At 46.8% G+C, this 20852-nt stretch overlaps 1 protein-coding gene and 2 pseudogenes across 1 annotated transcript in view; 2 read left to right on the top strand and 1 right to left on the bottom strand.

The window, feature by feature from the left end:
- Positions 1 to 319: 319 nt before the first annotated feature.
- LOC147734648 (zinc finger CCCH-type antiviral protein 1-like) overlaps positions 320 to 20852 on the top strand; it is a 713249-nt gene continuing 692716 nt past the window's right edge. The window contains exons 1-2 of the mRNA XM_086952945.1: positions 320 to 484; positions 1608 to 1999. Of these exons, the coding sequence (XP_086809071.1) occupies positions 1656 to 1999 (344 nt within the window). The 5' untranslated portion in view covers positions 320 to 484; positions 1608 to 1655. The remainder of the gene's footprint in view (positions 485 to 1607; positions 2000 to 20852) is intronic.
- LOC147734650 (uncharacterized) lies at positions 4637 to 6378 on the bottom strand (annotated as a pseudogene).
- LOC147734649 (uncharacterized) lies at positions 12484 to 14735 on the top strand (annotated as a pseudogene).

The following is a 20852-nucleotide window of genomic DNA, read 5'->3' as shown; positions in this document are numbered from 1 at the left end:
CTTTTATTCATGCTGAACAGCAGCCACGCTGATGTACAACTTGGAGAAAAACACATTGGCAAAGCCAATAGGTCTTGCATAGGCGAGACCTATTGGCATTGCCAATGCTTGTTCCTCCCTGTAACTTGTGCATTAAAAGCGATGCACACAAGTCTTCCAGATTTCACAGAAAAATCAAACAACACAAAATGTTTTGGCAACTCTTCAAATCCAGCAGCATTTTCTTCTGGCGGTTTCCGTGTTGTTTTCACTTTTCACTTCCTCCCCACTCTTCTCCACTCCGCCCTCCCCTGATGTTGGTTGCGTTTCTTTCGCTGCTGACAGTAGGGAGGGGCTGAGAGGAGAGACTGTCCCTCCTGGAGCTGGAGAGGAAGAGAACCGGACGCGAAGGCGCAGCTGAGAGAAGTTTAGGCGCAGACCCTCAGCCCTCAACAGCTGAGTGGTCTGGGGGCGCCTGGCAGTGAACGGAACCTGTAATTTTATGGTAAGGGATCACTGCACCTGTCGCCCTGGAGTATCCTGTAGCTAGGGACACAAGAAGGAAGGAGGGCGGGGCCACCCTGGGCTGGGGTGGGTGATTGGCACATCGGTCTATAGAAGAGATTGCCTTGTTAAATTAATTATTGCCTCTCGAGACCCACGCGTGATAGGCAGGGCGGGGTCTATAGTGTGACGTGACCACAGGCACGTTTGTGTACCAGATTTTACATCAGCGTGGGATTTAACACTTTTGTTCAGGGTAGTACCTGCAGAGTTTAAAAGAGAACCGGCAGGAGGCACTGCCGCAGCCCTCATCAGGGAAAAGGGTCGTAGTACGGCCCGCGTGCCATCGGGGACACCGCTTTCCAGTCTAGACTTTCATTTAAAAACGTAAGAGTTTCTAGGAGTTCTGGTCTGGGCTCTTTTCAACAGAATCAAATGAATGAACACACCTGATAACAATCTTATGTAAAAAGAAAGCCCAGGGTTGGAACACGGTGTCCCCGACGACAGGAATCCTCTTTAAATGGTGACCACTTCACGCCATGTCATCACAGGGCCTCTCTATCCAGTCCCGGCTTATGAATCTTTGCCATCGGGTCTGCTAGTCTAATGTGTTTAAAGGAGGTAAACCACATCAACAACACACAGAATGAAGCGCCATGAAGCCTTGGACTGGGAACACTGTCCTTGGTGAGATGAGTGAGGGGCTCAAGCTCGCAGCAGGTGTGGCATGAAATGTCGTTCTTACATTAGGGCTTGGATGCTTTCAGAACTAATACTTTCATGCTCAGGCCCCTCTTGGAAGTTCGCTTTTCATTGTACATTTGTATTTTTTCCTGTACATTCCTCACCCCTGCGTGCTGTGTTGGATTTTGTGTTTGCGTAGCCTTCCTTTTTAGTCTTTGTAATGTTCTATTTTGTACCACCTTTCTCTTGTAACTTAACTGGCTCTATTGTTCAGCGCTCTGACACCTTCGGTTAATGTCAGCGCTTTATAAATATACACTAAATAAATAAATGCTTAGAGACCTTGGGACTGAAAGCTTTAGAAAAGAAACTAGCATGCATGAGTCTATTCGTGTTTAGTCTAAAGGCTCCGGAAGTGACTAACTTTACCGTTTCAGGTTTGACGGGTTTTGGGTTCCAGGACTCGTCGGGTGACAGTTACCACCATGTCTGACACGGACACAGAACCACCGCCGGCTGAGGAGGGGAGCATGTCCGATCCAGCCATCTGTGCCTCCCTGACCAAGCAACTGTGCAAGCATGGCGGCTATCTGTTGTTGGAGGACATCCCCAGTCTTGTTGGCCTCACACCAGAACATATTGCCGGCATCCTACGTGAGGAGAAGAAGCGCTTCCCGGAGCCAGAGCCGGGCACGGTGATGATCCAGTCTCCTGTTCGCCTCTGTCCTGAGTACTTGGCGAACAAATGTCAGGCTACGGACTGTGGGCGTCTGCACCTCTGTCGCTACTTCATCTTGGGACATTGCTTCTTTCGTGGTAATAAGCAAGGGTGAGTACAGATTCATGTAATAACTTAATATGGATGTTTGGTGGGCTCTGCCAAGAGACCCTTTCAGGAAATGCTACGTGATGGGGTTTGTAAGGAAGGAATATCGGTCAAGTGGGAGGATTAGAAAGTGGAGCGAGTAATCTCGTATTTTCCTGCAAAGTGTGATCTGCATTATTCTGTGTCTGAAATGAACTCCATGGGGTTGCGCTCTCCCCTACTGGCTGCCAGGCCAGGCCAGGCCAGTCCAAGACAACCATGGCATGCTTCAGCCAATCTGATTGCAGTTGGAAAATCTTGGATTGAGACCGAGGCAGGGACTTCGATGGGCCCAAGTAGGAGACACCGATGGCCGATTGGAATAGCCGACATTGGGGACCTGATGGATATGTAGGGAGGAAGCAGTGTTGGTTTTATCAGACAAGGGAATTGATGACCTTAGGCTAAGGTGGCAACAGCACAGGTAATTAGTGATCTAGGAGTAGTTTGGTGATACGCAGAGAGTTCAGGGCATCGCAGCGGGGAGGACATGAGGGCACTATGTATGGGTGAGAGGTTACGAGAAAGTGTGGAGCGACAATAGGAGAAGAAAGGCATGAAAGCGTATCAGGGTAGAGGTTGCACTGACTAAAGTAAGGACCAGGGTGCTGAAGCTACTGGAGAATTTGGAAAAGGCACACAGTTGGAGGGTTTGCGTAAGCTAAGTTCCTCGGCTGGACACCCACTGCAAGACTGGGCCATGGAGAGACCCAGGCTGGCACAGTAAAATGTGGGGTGAAACAGAAGAAAGGAACAGATAGGTAATCTATTGCTGCCTTTAGTCATTAGAAACAGCACCAGCAATAACCTAGATTCCAAAGTCACTTCATCTCCATTCATTTAAAGGAGAAAGAACCACACTATTTTCTGTTGGTGGTTGGGTTATTTATTTTACCCAAATTCTTTCAAATTTATTCATATATAATAAAAGGGGGCAACTGTTCTTCACAGGTTTGCACACAAAATGTTACCACCAAACATTTACAATAACATACTATTTCCTACATATAACAGTAGTCAGTGAGACTGGCTGCTTTAAGATGTGGCAATTTGATATAAGCCAAGTAAGGGTATATGACTAAAACACCTCTCTCCTCCCCTCCCTCCCCCCTGTTGCACTGTATTAGGTCACAACGAATGAATTCGATTCCAAGTCTGGCATCATTAATTATAAAAAAAAAACAGACCCAGTGTGCATAAAAGCTGGATACAGCGGGCCTGAAAGCTCAATCATAATAACGCTTCACTACAGTGGCTGGTAGGTAGGACCACATAGTCATCGATGTGAGCTGGTTATATTATATACATACTGCAGAAGAGTGACAGGTGCTTTATGTTTTTGTATTTATAGATATGAATGTGGATAAGTAAGATGCCCTGATGAGAGCACACGAAGGCGACTGTGTGTCGCGAAACGCGTCGGCACAGCGAGAGTTCTGCTGAGTTGTACTAAGAATAGGATTACTGATAACAAGAATATCTTGGAGAATGAATTAAATACAAACAATATATTAGAATATTGTGTAAACAAACGCAGATTGGCAGTGCAATTGATTTGTCTTGCTAAAAAACATTTCTTGCGTTCCACATTGGATTATTGACAGTGATTGGGAATATTCTGTGTAATGATTTTTGAACTTATTTGTGTCATTGATCATGTGAATTTATTTTGTCTCACTGACTACTGTTATATGTAGGAAATAGTATGTTATTGTAAATGTTTGGTGGTAAAATTTTGTGTGCAAACCTGTGAAGAACAGTTGCCCCCTTTTATTATATATGAATAAATTTGAAAGAATTTGGGTGAAATAAATAACCCAACCACCAACAGAAAATAGTGTGGTTCTTTCTCCTTTAAATGAATGGAGATGAAGTGACTTTGGAATCTAGGTTATTGCTGGTGCTGTATATAAACGGGTCCTATCTAGTTCCGGTCCAGTGGACCCATCCCCCTTCGTTGTTGCACTTTAGTCATTAGAAAGGCATACCTGATTAACTGAAGATGCCCACCCCTTTTCTATTTACTGTGCAGACTTGCCTAAAAAGAAAGAATTCCCAGGAGAACCTTTTTTGAATTTCTCACCCACATACTCAGACAGCCTGGTGATAGCTAGGCGTCCATGGCATCCACAGATAATTAACAAGCATTGGCATAGCCAATAGGTCTCGCCTTTGGGACCTTAAACGTGTTTAGTTATCCAGCACAATATCCTTGGTGCAACATCAAATGTTGCATGGCTAAACTCTTAAAGGTCCCAAAGGCGAGACCTATTGGCTATGCCAATGCTTGTTGTTTTCTGTAAGGGGGAAGGTGTAATGTTGGTATAATGTCTAATGCTATGTTTAATGCTTATACATTGCGCTGCCCGCAAGCAATGCTTTAGATGTGCATTGTTGTATTCATTTGAATGTGGCTCACGCATGGAATGTCCACTGGAAGTGGTTCGAATGGCATCAGTCAGTTGCCGTTTGGTCATCTGACTGGGAGGATGCTCTGTGTTGTGGGTGGAGTACTTATTGGAAATAAACACTTCTACTTCAAGAAGCTCTATTACGCATCTCATTTCAATGGTTCTCTATTTCTGTCGGTGGATACTCAATTTAGGAAAATTTACCAATGCCCCTTGAATTATGCTCCTGTTTGTACAGCCTCAATCTTGGGGCGATTGGTTCAGTTTCCAGAATTCTGTACCTTAGATGGGTTTCTCTCCCAATGAGAATCTTACCTGCATCCTGATCTTTACGCATAGCCTCATCTCGAGTTCTCTCGATACCATTCCCTGCATTTTGGTCTCTGTGATCCATCTTGTGCTGTGGCGGCTTGTCACTGCTCTTAACTTCTCGCTCTTCCAATGGGGTCTAATCCAGTGGAGGCTTGGTAATCTGTGCCTGGTGCCCTTCTAGCAGACGTCGTTTTAGGGGAAACTTGGCCCTAATCTCCCCACTCTGAGGCATCTCTCAAGACGAGCCTTTGATACACATCACCACATCCTTCTTGTGAGGACTACTAGTGGCTACTGCAGCAGTTACCTCGTGACATTTCTCATGTAGGTCAATACTTCTACGGTCATCTTTGGCTTCAGCTGACAAGTCAATTTTGTAACCTGCTTGCTGGGCTATAAGACTGTGCGATTCAAGGCTACACTGGGCAGCTTTTAAATGTCCCACGTTATCGAGCTTTCTGACTCTTGGAGGGTTGGGTTCAGGGAAGTCAAGAGATGTCGAATTAATGCCTTTAGTCACGTTAACCTCTGGCGAGTTACTGGCATTATCACTAGACGGATTCACCCTATGCTCCTTTTTGCGATCCTCCAGAGAACCTTCAGTGGCAACCTGTCTCCCTAGGTCACTGTCCACAATACATTTATCATTATGGTTGCTTATGGGAGCAGGGACGGTATCTCGGTTGGCGTTTTCTACAACTTCGCTAATCTCCAATCAGGCAGGTTGGTTACTTGCATTGAGAACTAGGGCACCCTCAGTAGACGACACCTTTGTACTGCTCAAAGGAGGAGCAAAACCACCCTGAATGGCCCCTGTGCTGTCGCCCTGCGTAGCAAGCCCATCTTGTTCCAATGGCCCATCTGAGATTTTCTCTGCAAGTGTGCTGCTGTCTTCTTGAAAGTCTCTTTCCCCTCTTGCCTACCCTTCCACGCTGTCCTCCTCTTCTTCTTGGTCCCCGGCGGTAGTGTTAAGTCCTCGGGTGTAACAGCATAGTATACAGTGCGGGTACACCGGGGTGGGAATGACAGTGCGTGCCTGCAGTTGGTATTCGCTCTCGCGGCCTCGAAGTCTCTTGAGATAGCGGCTATTCATGGCCTGCCAGGTGTATCTGGTGAGCTGCACATGGCCCATTTCCTTTCAGACCGCTGTGCCCGTGACAGCGGCACTGACTGGAGCATGGTTACGAAGGTACATGAGGATGGCCAAGTCTTCGGCGTGGGTGAAGGAGCTGCGGCTGTTGGAGCGGCCCAGGACTAGCTTGTGAGAGCAGCATGGTCCTGTGGTGAGCACCTCAGGGACCAAACGGAAGGCATCAGGGTCTAGAAGTTCTCCGGCCCGCACGCACTCCGCCACGAAGCGGCGGAGATGTAAACGTATTGCCTAGCCTTGAAGCCTTCCCCAGGCGGTGCCAGGAGCAGTGCCCTCGGCTGCCACAACCGGCACAACAACCCTCCCCCGTGCTCGATGAGTGGGGACAGTAGCCACTTCCAGGGGCCCGGTGGCACGTAAAAATGCATAGGGCTACCATCCTCCTGGAAAAATAGGGTGCTGGAATGAGTGAGAGGTGCAGCGAATAACTCTTCAAACTCTTTCAACGCTTCTGATGAGGGAGACTGCATAGTAACTGGCCGGCCAGGCAGGCGGGTGGGCGCGCGCTGCATGTCCCTGATTCAAACACAGCCTTTAACGCTTGCGCTATGACTGAGCCACTAGTCTAACTACTGCAGCAGTTAATTGGAGATTAACAGAGCGCTACCTGAAGAACAGAAGTGTTCCATCTCAGAATAAAACTCGATTCCCTTAAAAAATACTAAAAAAATGGACAGAGTCACTACTCTAACTACTAGAGGAGATGATTTGGAAAGCTACAAAGTACTACTACCTGTAGAACAGAAGTGTCCCATCTCAGGCCTTCTCAGGAATAAAACCATCCTCAATGTCCTTAAAAACAGAAATATCTCAAATTAAGTGGAAATTGAATCAAAAACAACCCGAAAACAAGCCGAACCCCTAAACGATGACAACCAGCCTAAACGAGGGCATGTTCTTCTTTTTTTGGCTTTTGTTTGACCGTTCATGTGAGCCGTACTTTTGTGCGGATTTTCCATATACCGAAAGTCATGCATTGGTGAAAAGGACACGTGCTTGCAAACAGTAAGAAATGGGCCTGCTGCCTTGGCCGGTGTAGAGTCTTGGAGCCTTTCAAAACACCACTGCTAGCTAGGAGGGATTATATATTTACTCTTCATCCCTGCAAGGTGTCTTCGCATACTCCTGACCTATCCCGTACTTAATCGGATCTCAGTGTTTGAGTCCTTTATCTGTCTGCCACCCTACAGCCTGCTCCCGGAAGTAGACCTTCGACCCCGAGAATCAGCCCGGAGAGGGTGAGGGGATGTTTGGGAAGCGTTATGGTAGTTTGGGAGGACTTTCATTTTCTATCTAATATGTTCTTGTGTGCATTTTCATGGCACGTTTCTCTGAAACGTTTGTGTGTTTCTTTCTCGTGTCCGACACAAACACTTCTTTTAACGACTCATTTCTTTTTATGCCATTGTCAGCAGAACGTGTTGTTGTGGCTCTGAGTTTTTTGACTGCATCTAAGGAACTAACATAGTGTCTGTTTATACTACAGTTTAAGATTTTATTTATTTATTTATTTAAAGAGTTTTATATAGCGCTGGCTAGACCCGAAGGTATCAGACCGCTTTTCATGAGAATCAACAATGCAACAGAAAAAGATCGACAAATTACACAATACATCAGAAAATAGGCAATACATTGGGAGAGGAGAGAAAGGAGAGAGAAAAGTAGTGGAGGGGGCAGAGGAGGTGAGAAAGGGACTAAAGGTAGTCTGTCTAAAGACCGACTGGGTAGGTGACGACCAAGGAGGGAATCCACGGCCCATCTCCCCTACAGCTAAACCAGGTAGCTCCATGAGGCATCAGACAAAATAGTTCAGTTTCAGTACATTGAGAGAGGAGAGACATAAATAGAGGGAGGATGTGGGAAGAGACGACAGGAGAGACGAAAGTAAGTCTGACTAAAGACCGACTAGGTAGGTGACGTCCAAGGAGGGAATCCCTGGCCTGTCTCCCCTATAGCTAAACCATGTAGACCTAAAAACTGCATCACTTGAGAGAATTACTTAGGACAGTCTCTCAAAGGAAATTTGCGCAGGAGACACAATGATAGAATGTGCAGAGACATTTTGATTATTGGAATTTAGTACATTTCGAATACATACTTTTATTTAACAAATATGCCTAAAAGGTTGCTCTTTTTGGATACAACAAAGGTGTGCAGTTCCTAAAGAAACGAAGAATCAAATCAAAAATAGGTCGGTTCTTAAAAACTGAAGACCCAGATAGTGGCATTTGAATGCTCAGGAGCAAAAGCCCTCACATGCCCAGATGGATGTCATGCTTCATCCTAGGGCATTGCTCCTCATCGGACCAGCGCTGCAGCGCCCGACGGGCACTCAGTCAGTCAAAGAAATGTTTATTTTGACCATTAGTCTTTAAACAGCATAAGACGTACAAACATAATCACTTTTTGTAAAAACATTCTCTTAAATATAAAAATTCATCCAATAAAACCCAGTTAAAACCTAAGTGCCTTAAAATATACCAGACTTTTGCGTCATCACCATGACCTTATTATGAAAATACTACTCATTATCATAAATTACCTAAAACACCAGGCTTTATATACACATAAAAGACTTTTTAACAGCCATTAGAAACCTCCCAATAACACATGCTATATCCAGAAAACGCATGTCAGTTTCTACAGCTAGTGTACGATTTCTAATACCATATTTTGAAAAGATTGGACGTAGAGTCAATTTCCGCTGGGTCGAAACTTTTAAACATTCCATTAAAATGTGCGAAATATTGGATTTTGTGCTCAGATCACATGTAGAATTTTCCCCATAATCAATCATTGCCATTTTTATCTCATCATTGATATAACAGGAGTTAATTCCAATCGTTATCAATTCGCGTCTAAGTCAGTGGTTTCGTAATACATTGACAAACGGGAATTCATTCTGCCAAGAGTTAAGCATAAATTAGACTGATTTTTTCCCCCTCAGGATACTGCCGATCATATTCTTAGGACATTCCCTTACCTAATGCCCTAAGATCACTCTTTGAGACCTCTATTTGGAAATTTTGGGTCATATCCTACAAACAGTCTCCAGGCCTTTTCTGACATGTTTAGCCCATTTCGGTTCACCCTGCTGGTTCTCATTTATACACCACAAGGAAACCTTTTGCTCCTTCCCTGCACTCAGACGGCGCCAAAGTCTTATTAATGCCACTTTGGCCATTATGCTCCATGATATCATGCTTATCTCCATTCTTTCAGCATAAGTCTTAGAAGACATGCGTAGAGACAATACGCTTTTTACACATTTACCCTTCTCTGCATCACCCCCACTTTTGCCACTAATATATTGCATCTCGGCTCCATATTGAAACGGTAGGGGTATCATAGCTACATAGGCTTTTAAGATAGGCGTTTGTGACATCTCAGCATAGTCCCTGTTAAAGTTTTTCAGGCTACTTACAGAGGCAAGAGCCCTTATTTTCTGGCATTCCATATGGGAATTCCATTTCAGGGACTTCTCAAACCTGACCCCTAAATACTTGTATTCATGAACTAATTCCAACTTTGTGGGGCCCAAATACCAACTAAAATTAGTTGTTTTTTATTATCAAAGCACAACACCTTAGTGTAGGAAGGTGGCTACCTGACTATGGTTACCCCAGATTTTTTGCCTTGTGTTTAGCTGGTTTTCGACTTAGTTGGCCTGGTCCCCTGCTAATCAGGGCCCCAGGCTATGTGCTCTCTCTGTCAAATGGATTCCATGTACCCTAGGTGCATAACTAAATTGGCTTGGGTCACCTTATCAGCCCCTGTACAGAGCACTATAGGTGCCCAGGGCATAGGTGCATCCAAGGCCTACCAGGGGCTGCAGCATATCTTTTGCCACCCCTGGCTGGCTATCCAAAATTGACACAACTGGCTGATCACTCAGCTGGGGCAAGGTGGTGTAATCACCCCTTGCTTAGATATAGTATACCTATATCTAAACCTATATCTGGACACATATAAACATGTGAGTCACTCCTATGGAAGGCCTTATCAATCCTGGAGGCAGAGTGCGTGGTTTAATGTGAGATGGAGCTCTGGCATGAGCTGGGCCTGTCTGCAGCTGTCGGGAACAACTCCCTAAGCTGATCCGGGATAATGCCATACCATATACTATTAAGTGCCTTATAATCCTCGCTGTTATATAGAAACTTTGGTTTGGCTTTATCAAAACATGTCGTGTAAGGTGTCATACGAATTGGAATACTACCCCCTCGCCAGTTCTGGCGACGGGGGTAGCATTCCACCCTTCTAGAGGGAGAAGACATGTTACTTTGCTGAAACGCGGTTGATTTTAAAAGAGCCTCAGATCCACAAAATGGATGCCTCTGCCACAGACACGGGTCTGGCCTCCTGCTGCTGACCAAAACTCAGCAGATGGTGGCCTGGACAAAGGGTTGCCTGTCGCACGGCGGTGTTACACCACCCCAGACAGGAGATAGTGGATTGTAGCAGGGAGGTTTCAATGAAACCAGACACTGCCTGGGGAGCACAAGGCTGCCCCTTGCATAATCCGGCCAAACCGGTTCTGGGGCACACCAGCCCCAGTCCCAGCGCGGCCTGGATCAAAGGAAAGGGGTGTATCCACCCCCTTCCTGGGTCCCACCCATAGGAGGGGACCTAGCAGGTAATCCAGCCCACCAGATTCGAATAAGAGTGGGAGCAGTGCCAATGCAACTCAGATTATCCTGAAGAAACATAAGAAATGAAACTCTGAACCCTTCGACATCCTACTCAACGTAGAAGACTGAAGAATCTCCCTTGTGGTCAAGGAGTGACCACCCTGTGCAAACAGGTACCATCCAGCACCTCGACCCTTGCTTTGTTGCAGTTCCCGCCGGAACTCGAGCAACAGAGATCAACGAGATCAAGCTTGCCTGCCTTCTTCCAGCCCGATCCACAGTCCCTGTAGAGCTGAGACCCGTGGAGGCGACCGGAAGCATAGGGAACGCCATCTTGAAAAGGCCATGAGACGCTGACCGTGCAGCCCACGAGTGACCCTTGAAGCTGTACACCGGGGTCTGAGAAGCCCCAACCCTGAGCTACTCTTGCACTGAAGCTCACCCCTCCACACTCGACGAGTGCTGTGTGGGGCCCTTCTGCTTGTGTTGGCTCGACGTGTTGGCCCGGTCACTTGCCAGCTGGCTTGTCGCCCCTGTGCCAACGAAAACCTTAAACCGACTTGCTTTTCTGGTTGCTCCAGATTTGTACCAGCTCCTGTGAAAAGGAGCCCCCGCTCTGACCCTCCTGGTCCGAGTGAGAAGCAATCTTCCAGTTCTGCGTGGATTGCTTTTGCCAAGAGTTGTTAGCTCCAATCTTGAAGCCGACGGCGCTGACGGCGAGCGCCTGCGTGGGACAGATCGTGACCTGCTCCTGGACGTCGCAGATGCCCCAGAGCCCACGTGACAGCGGAGAGAAGCTCCTTGACAACCATCTGATTGCGCCCGACATTGCCTGGTTCCGTCCTGGTTCCACCCTGGTCACTGCTGAGTGACCCAGACTCTGTCCCCTCTGCTTTCAGATACTTCTCGACTTCGCTCACTTGGATCACACCGGACACTTCTGCTTCCCATCGCCTGCAGCATCTTCAGCTCCAAGCACCAAGAGCCTGCGTGTCAAAACCCGACGCCACTTTGACCCTATGCACCTGCTTCCTGTGGGTGAGGTAACATTGCAACGCCGGTGTGCCCACGTTGGTACACACCTCTAGGGTCTGTGTCTTAAGTTTGGTTCCTCTAGGTTCAGTGGAAGTATCTTTAAACTCTCTTTGTGTATTTTTTACGCACCATTGACATTGCATTGGTGCAAGCCGCACTTTACGCGCTGCACCCGAATCCCACGGGCTTTTCCCGACTTCAGCATTGCTAGTCCAGACTGCTCCCAGCAAATCTCTAGGCCCTAGGCCTAACCACTGTTCGATTGGTATCTCTTATACCACTTTTTTAGTATATGGTTTGAGTGGCCACCCGCCCTCATCCATAATTGTGCAACTTTGTATGTTATACTGTGCTTTTGATTTAACGCTTGTGCCTCTTTGCTCATAAAGAGTACTGGGGATTAATTTAGAAATAAACACATATATTTTTATAATATATACTTGTGTGGTGTCCATTCATTTGGTATTACAGGATTGTATGTGGTAAAACAGCTTGCTTAACACGACCTCTTAAGTTAAGCCTTTAAGGCTGCTTAGTCCATGCTACCCCTAGGATAGCTTGTCTAATAAGGTTGACTTACAACCAGACACCATAAGGGATTGTTTGGACTGATACAAGGTGGTTCCAGAATTGGAAACATCACATATCAGGCCAACTTCTCACATTGGTGCGCAGCGGTGCGGATTTGAGCTTGCTGTTGTTTTACCATTGCAATCTTTTTATCAAATTGAAATATCACATCAAGTACCTTAGGTACATATAAATCAAAAGCTTAGCATATTAAGTTCTACTGAACTTAGTAGTTGTAGATTAAAGGGATTAGCACACCCTGACTACAACTCACTAGCAAGGTACAGTAGGAAAACACTTAGTGTAGGTAAGTGCACCACTTACACCTCACTAGCAGCCATGTCTGACGCAGGTGGAGCTTCAGGCTCTGTCCCTGTGACAGTTGACCTTACCAAGGCAACTTCCAGATATGACAACCTTAGCCGCAAAGACTTGAGTGCCTTGTGCACTGCAAGAGGGCTAAAGAAGGGCAGAGGCCCTACCATTCCTATCCTGATAGCCATCCTAGAGATGGATGACTTAGCCAAGGCAAATGCAGTTCCCTTAGGTTTAGGAGATGGAGTGACCCACCCTGAGAATGAGACACATCCACAAGATGAGGAGGAGGAAGAGGAGGATGGCTCAGAAGTATATGAGCCTGAGAATCAGGATCAGAGGGTGAACCAGGTCCCAGTGGGGAGGCTTAGCCAAGCCAACTTGGACCTACTAGGGAATGGAGAGGGCCAGCACCTCCCCAGACCCTATAGCATAGTTCCCACAGGCAACAGAAGGGTGAGATCTCCATCAGGGGACTCTCACATTTCTAGTGCCTCAAGAGGCTCTCAAAGGGGAATGACTTCCCCCCAGAGAAGAGAGCATAAGGCCAGGATGAGGGCTGTAGAACTCCAGATAGAGAGGGAAGAGTTAGCCCTGGCCCAAACTAAACTTGCTTTAGCAAGGGAACAGAAAATGTGTGGCAGCAATATTCCTAAAGAGAAACCCAGGTCCTATGATAGTAGAAACCTGACAAAGATTGTGACCCGCTACAAGGAAGGGGATGACATCCACAAATGGATGACTGCTCTTGAGAGAGCCTGCATGGTACAGCAGGTTCCTGAGGAACAGTGGGCTGCAATCTTATGGTTCTCCTTTTCAGAGAAAGGGAGAGATAGGCTCCTCACTGTCAGACATGAGGATGCCAACAATTACAAAGTCCCGAAGAGTGTTCTAATAGATGGGTTTGGCTTAACCACTGAACAATACAGGTTAAAGTTCAGAGACACCCAGAAGACACAGACTCAGGACTGGACTGATTTTGTTGATTGTGCAACTAAGGCTCTGGAGGGTTGGCTAAATGGCAGCAAAGTACATGACTTCACAGGATTGTATAATTTGATTATGAGGGAGCAGATCCTAAGTAATTGTCAGAACCAGCTCTTACACCAGCACCTGGTGGACTCAGATTTGACCTCTCCCCAAGAATTGGGAAAGAGGGCAGATAAATGGGTCAGAACCAGGATTAGGCCTAAGAATCAGGACAATAACCAGAAGAAGGAGTCTACCAAGCCTCAAGATAAGGGTGGGGATAAAAGTAAGGAAAAGACTTCCCCAGGGCCCCAAAACTCCAAGAATGGGGGTGGGTCCCAAGACACTTCATCAACTCAGAAGAAACCTTATTGTCATACCTGTAAACAGGTTGGGAATTACAAAGCAGACATCTGTTGTCCCATGAATGGCAATAAAGAGAATATACCTCCAAAGCCAGCTCCAACACCTCCTGTTACTGTCAGCAGTAATCCCCCAGGAAGTGGGAGCACACCCAGGAATCTGGGTGGGTTTACTTTTGGAGCCCAGGTGGACCCTGGCCTATCCAGGTCCCCATCCCCAAATGATCTTGTTTATGAGACTGGCATGGGGTTTGCCAACTTCTCTGATTGCCCAGATACCTTGAGCAAATATAGACAAGAACCCATCATCAATGGTTTGAAAGTTGAAGCCTTTAGAGACACAGGGGCTAGCATCACCATGGTGGCTGACTGTATAGTCCCCTCTAAGCAACTTTTACCAGGTGCCACATACCAGGTAACAAACATTGATGGCATCCAGACAAATCATCCCATGGCAGTAGTAAGTCTCAGCTGGGGAGGTGTCATTGGCCCAAAGAGAGTGGCAGTGTCACCAAACTTGCCTGTAGACTGTCTACTGGGTAATGATTTAGAAATCTCAGCCTGGGCTGAGGTTGAACAGGAAATCCATTCTAGAATGGTAAACTCTAATGGAAAGGTTAGTGGGGCTGTAATAGCTACAGCCCCAACCCAAGATGTCCTTCCTGAAAAGGTTGGTAGGGCTGAGCAACTCTCTGCCCCATCTTTAACAGAAGCTCTTCCAAAACAGAATAGCAAAGCTGTTATGATAACAGCAGAAACCCAAACTGAGTCTCCTCCTGAAAAGGTTGGTGGGGCTGTGATGGCCACAGCCCAAACGCAAACAGATATGTGTGTTGTGAAGCCTGAAATGATGGATCACTCCACCCAAACTGAGAGCATGGAGGAGGAAGAGAAATCTCCCCCCCACCAGACATTAGGACAGGATCAGCCTCCTCAGGGAACTGATCTTACCCCTGATGAAGGAACTGCCCCAGAGGTTGTTAGGCCTGGCCTGACAGAGCCTCTGATGGCAGTGGACCCTTCTCAGGTGGGATCCAGTCTGGAGCAGGTAACCTGCCCCTCTCTACCTTGCCTTAGCCAGCCCAGGGCTGCAGAGGACAAGAAGGACAGTGAGACCCCCCAGGGCCTCTGTCAAATAAAGCACCCCCATCAACAGATTAGGGGCACCAAAACTAGTAGCCCTAGTAAGGTGAGAACTTTAAAAACTCCTGAGGGAGCCCCCTTAAAAGTAGTTAGGGACCTCCCACAGATGGATTCTGTTGGGCACAGCCAAACCTGGGACCCAAAGGGCCCAAACCTGAACTGTCCCTCCAGCAAGCCAAACAGAGGGACCCAGCCTCCAGCTTTAGGTAGCCAGAGGTTGACCCTGAGAGCACAGTGCAACTCAGTTGAAGAAAGAAAGGCACACATAGTGGAAGATAATTGGAGGAAGCTGAGCCCTAAATTAGTGGAGCCTCACTTCAATACTCCATATCCAAACCAGCCTTTAACTTTGCATAAACACACCCAAGGTAGTGATTCCCTATGGTGGAGACCCTCTAATACCCCTAGGGTGAGGGACTGCTTAGTGGACCATGAGACAGGGGGTACCCATGCTAGTGCAGGTACTTCCTTATATGGCCACTCAGGCAATATAGGCTTACCTGGCCAAGGATAGCCTTATCTCCTTTCGTTTGGGGGGGGGGGGGGGGTTGTGTAGGAAGGTGGCTACCTGACTATGGTTACCCCAGATTTTTTGCCTTGTGTTTAGCTGGTTTTCGACTTAGTTGGCCTGGTCCGCTGCTAATCAGGGCCCCAGGCTATCTGCTCTCTCTGTAAAATGGATTCCATGTACCCTAGGTGCATAACTAAATTGGCTTGGGTCACCTTATCAGCCCCTGTACAGAGCACTATAGGTGCCCAGGGCATAGGTGCATCCAAGGCCTACCAGGGGCTGCAGCATATATTTTGCCACCCCTGGCTGGCTATCCAAAATTGACACAACTGGCTGATCACTCAGCTGGGGCAAGGTGGTGTAATCACCCCTTGCTTAGATATAGTATACCTATATCTAAACCTATATCTGGACACATATAAACCTGTGAGTCACTCCTATGGAAGGCCTTATCAATCCTGGAGGCAGAGTGCGTGGTTTAATGTGAGATGGAGCTCTGGCATGAGCTGGGCCTGTCTGCAGCTGTCGGGAACAACTCCCTAAGCTGATCCGGGATAATGCCATACCATATACTATTAAGTGCCTTATAATCCTCACGGTTATATAGCAACTTTGGTTTGGCTTTATCAAAACATGTCGTGTAAGGTGTCATACGAATTGGAATACTACCCCCTCGCCAGTTCTGGTGACGGGGGTAGCATTCCACCCTTCTAGAGGGAGAAGACATGTTACTTTGCTGAAACGCGGTTGATTTTAAAAGAGCCTCAGATTTTTAAAATGGATGCCTCTGCCACAGACACGGGTCTGGCCTCCTGCTGCTGACCGAAACTCAGCAGATGGTGGCCTGGACAAAGGGTTTCCTGTCACAGGGCGGTGTTACACCACCCCAGACAGGAGATAGTGGATTGTAGCAGGGAGGTTTCAAAGAAACCAGACACTGCCTGGGGAGCACAAGGCTGCCCCTTGCACAATCCGGCCAAACCGGTTCTGGGGCACACCAGCCCCAGTCCCAGCGCGGCCTGGATCAAAGGAAAGGGGTGTATCCACCCCCTTCCTGGGTCCCACCCATAGGAGGGGACCTAGCAGGTAATCCAGTCCACCAGATTCGAATAAGAGTGGGAGCAGTGCCAATGCAACTCAGATTATCCTGAAGAAACATAAGAAATGAAACTCTGGACCCTTCGACATCCTACTCAACGTAGAAGACTGATGAATCTCCCTTGTGGTCAAGGAGTGACCACCCTGTGCAAACAGGTACCATCCAGCACCTCGACCCTTGCTTTGTTGCAGTTCCCGCCGGAACTCGAGCGACAGAGATCGACGAGATGAAGCTTGCCTGCCTTCCTCCAGCCCGATCCACAGTCCCTGCAGAGCTGAGATCCGTGGAGACGACCGGAAGCGTGGGGAACGCCATCTTGAAAAGGCCACGAGACGCTGACAGTGCAGCCCACGAGTGACCCTTGAAGCTGTACACCGGGGTCTGAGAAGCCCCAACCCTGAGCTACTCTTGCACTGAAGCTCACCCCTCCACACTCGACGAGCGCTGCGTGGGGCCCTTCTGCTTGTGTTGGCTCGACGCGCTGGCCCGGTCACTTGCCACCTAGCTTGTGGCTCCTGTACCGACGAAAACCTTAAACCGACTTGCTTTTCTGGTTTCTCCAGATTTGCACCAGCTCCTGGGAAAAGGAGCCCCCGCTCTGACCCTCCTGGTCCGAGTGAGAAGCAATCTCCCAGTTCCGTGTGGATTGCTTTTGCCAAGAGTTGTTAGCTCCAATCTTGAAGCCGACGGCGCTGACGGCGAGAGCCTGGGTGGGACAGATTGTGACCTGCTCCTGGACATCGCAGATGCCCCAGAGCCCACGTGACAGCGGAGAGAAGCTCCTCGACAACCATCTGATTGCGCCCGACATTGCCTGGTTCCGTCTTGGTTCCACCCTGGTCACTGCTGAGTGACCCAGACTCTGTCCCCTCTGCTTTCAGATACTTCTCGACTTCGATCCACTCTTGGATCACACCGGACACTTCTGCTTCCCATCGCCTGCAGCATCTTCAGCTCCAAGCACCGAGAGCCTGCGTGTCAAAACGCGACGCCACTTCGACCCTATGCACCCGCTTCCTGTGGGTGAGGTAACATTGCAACGCCAGAGTGCCCACGTTGGTACACACCTCTAGGGTCTAAGTCTTAAGTTTGGTTTCTCTAGGTTCAGCGGAAGTATCTTTAAACTCTCTTTGTGTAACTTATACGCACCATTGACATTGCATTGGTGCAAGCCGCACTTTACGTGCTGCACCGAATCCCGCGGGCTTTTCCCGACTTCAGCATTGCTAGTCCAGACTGCTCCCAGCGATTCTCTAGGCCCTAGGCCTAACCACTGTTCGATTGGTATCTCTTATACCACTTTTTTAGTATATGGTTTGAGTGGCCACCCGCCCTCATCCATAATTGTGCAACTTCGTATATTATACTGTGCTTTTGATTTAACGCTTGTGCCCTTTGCTCATAAAGAGTACTGGGGATTAATTTCATTTGGTATTACAGGATTGTATGTGGTAAAACAGCTTGCTTAACACGACCTCTTAAGTTAAGCCTTTAAGGCTGCTTAGTCCATGCTACCCCTAGGATAGCTTGTCTAATAAGGTTGACTTACAACCAGACACCATAAGGGATTGTTTGGACTGATACAAGGTGGTTCCAGAATTGGAAACATCACATATCAGGCCAACTTCTCACACTTAGTCTTCTCCATATTTGTCACTTACTTTTTATGGTTACAATATTCCCTAAACACCTCCAACTTCCTTTACAAGCTTATCTCTGTTTGATCTAAAATAACGAGATCAAGTGCATACAGAAGGCATGCAGCATGTTTACCATTTATTTTAGGGCTAACGCCCCTAGCCACCGCCAGGGCTGAAGGCAGGTCATCTATAAATAGGGAGCCGAGTAGGGCAGCCAGGACAGACTCCTGTCTCAGCCCGGTGTTGATCAGTATTTTCTGGGTCAAAGTCTCCTCTGTGTCCATAATAACATGAGCCCAGTTGTACATGTGAAACTCCTGGATTAAAAATCAAAAAGGCCCTTTGGAATGGTGTATTTTACCAACGTTTCCCATAAACAATTATGGTCCACCAAATCAAAGGTTAAACAGACGCATACCTAGCAGCAGAACGGACTGCCCCTCTGCTCAACTGACTTTTGCGCGATGGACCAGAGGGAAAAGCAATGATCAATTGTAGAGTGGTTCTTGGAACTAACTCCCCTGTTTTGGGGGCCCAATATGATTTGATTCAGCCCATTCCTTAAGCATTCCCAAAATAATGTTTGCGAATACTTTTTCACCTACATCAAAAATATGATTCGGCCTATAGTTCTTGGGGTGCTTTTATATCTCCCCATTTATCTATGTCAGAGAACATTCTATAAATTAATTCTGCCCACCAATCAGGCCGGGTCTTTATTACAACTGCCGGGAGGTTATCGGGTCTGGCTTTTGTGTCAGGGTTGGGTTCGCTATAGTACGTCTAATGTTGCTTACCGTAAACTGGGACCTAATGTCCCCATTCACCCCTGGCCAATGGATCGCTCTCATGATCACAGGCTCTAACCTTTTCCATATATTTATTTGAAATACTTCTCCCATGCACCTTATTCCACCACTCAATTCATGGCACCCATGTGTCTTAATTGTGCCTTTCTGTACTAACTTCCAAAACTTTTCTAAATTTTCTGTTTCTATTACTTCCTGCGGGTTTCACGCTTATCTTTATAAGTTCTTTTCTTGTTTCTAATGAGCGTTTTGTATACTTTCCTTGTCTTCTTTAGGCTATTGTAACTTTCACTGGCATACCTTACTTTAAGGCTTCTTTCCCTTTTTCTTATCTATGCCTTTAGTTTCATACATTCCTCATTAAACCAATGATTTCCTTTGCAACCGTTTTGTTTGGTTCCTATTATTCCCTGTTGTATTCCTTTAAAATTTAACCCATAAACAATGGACCACTTTGCTGATTATATTTGTATGCTACTCTGTTGTTTGCAGGGGCATTATTCAATATTTGATTCTGTTGGACATTTGCCAGCATTTCCATACATTCATGTTACATTTCAGTAATACATGCGCTTAGGGTAGTCCATTTGTACAGGGATTGCCATATCTCATAACCTCCTTTCGCCTCTTTTTAGTTCAGGTTTGAGAGGATAATGATTTCTTCCTTCTCCTTGCACAACCTGAAAACCCCTGAATGTATTACAATTCCTGGCATGCATGAATATGTTATCAATAGGACAAAGTTGAAATCCAATCTTAAACGTTCAGTGAGCTGGGCGGTCAGAGTCCATTCTACTATTTAAGCACAATAACACTTTCAAACCCAGATATTTTCCTAGTGCCATATCTCATGCTGCCGGTCTGGTGTTCCAAAACCTAGAAACATTTATACTGTATGAGGTCAGTATCTCTTTGAACCAGGGATTAACCCTACTTGAGTCTAGTTTATGATTTACCCCTGGCTGCCAGGCCTTTCTCCTCCGCACCCCGTGCAAAGCCTTTTTTTGGCTATTGTGGTGGTTCGCACTTAGGCCCCCTTAACTTGTTGTCTACATAAGGAATCCACTCCAAATATGCATCCTTGTTTTCCAACATCCCGAGGATTCTAAAGGTACCCAGGGTTTGTGGAGGCCTCTGGAGAGGACAGAGAAATTAGCCAAAATACAGCTAAATTATGTTTTTTGCGGGGGAAAATGGGAAAAATGTGTCTGTCCCCCTTCTCCCCCCTTGCAAATGGTATCCGTAGGAGGCTGGCTTAGGATATGGTGCACACTTATTTAAGTGTAGCACCCTACACTAATCCAGACTACCCTTATGTTGATTTTAGTGGTCTTAGACACCTATAGAAAGCTCTCTAAGTTGTAGCTGTGGAGAGCAGCCTTCGGCTTAATCCAGAAGGAGTGTTTAGCAGCTTGTTTTACCAGATCTAATCATGTACTGTAGGTTACATGAAAAAGAACCAAGCAGTGTAGTTATAAAAATAGTTCTGTTTATTCCACGACACTCACTAACATATTAGTATATCTCCTAGCCGGAGATATCAACACAAATACGCAGTAGTACTTCAATTGCAAGAGGTAAGTATGCACAATACACAGTATTCTCCAGGGGGTGACCAAACCATATGCTAGAAAAGGGGAATGTGGACTGTGACCAAAGTAAGAACATATACCAGGAGGCTAAGAAAAGCTGTGGACACAAGGAATCACCCGAGGTAAGTACTCAGGTACCCTACGGAGGCTGTGTGCAGAGTGAAAACACAACCGAATACTCAATACTAGTCAATAGGAACGTTGCGTTTGCAGTTTTAAAGAAGAAGGACTCTTCCCAGTGGACCCTGAAGAAACCCAGTGGAAGACA

This window comes from Lissotriton vulgaris, chromosome 1_2, assembly GCF_964263255.1.
Source record: "Lissotriton vulgaris chromosome 1_2, aLisVul1.2, whole genome shotgun sequence".
In the NCBI taxonomy this organism is placed as follows: Eukaryota; Metazoa; Chordata; class Amphibia; order Caudata; family Salamandridae; genus Lissotriton; species Lissotriton vulgaris.
This window is presented reverse-complemented; position numbering and strand designations above follow the sequence as displayed.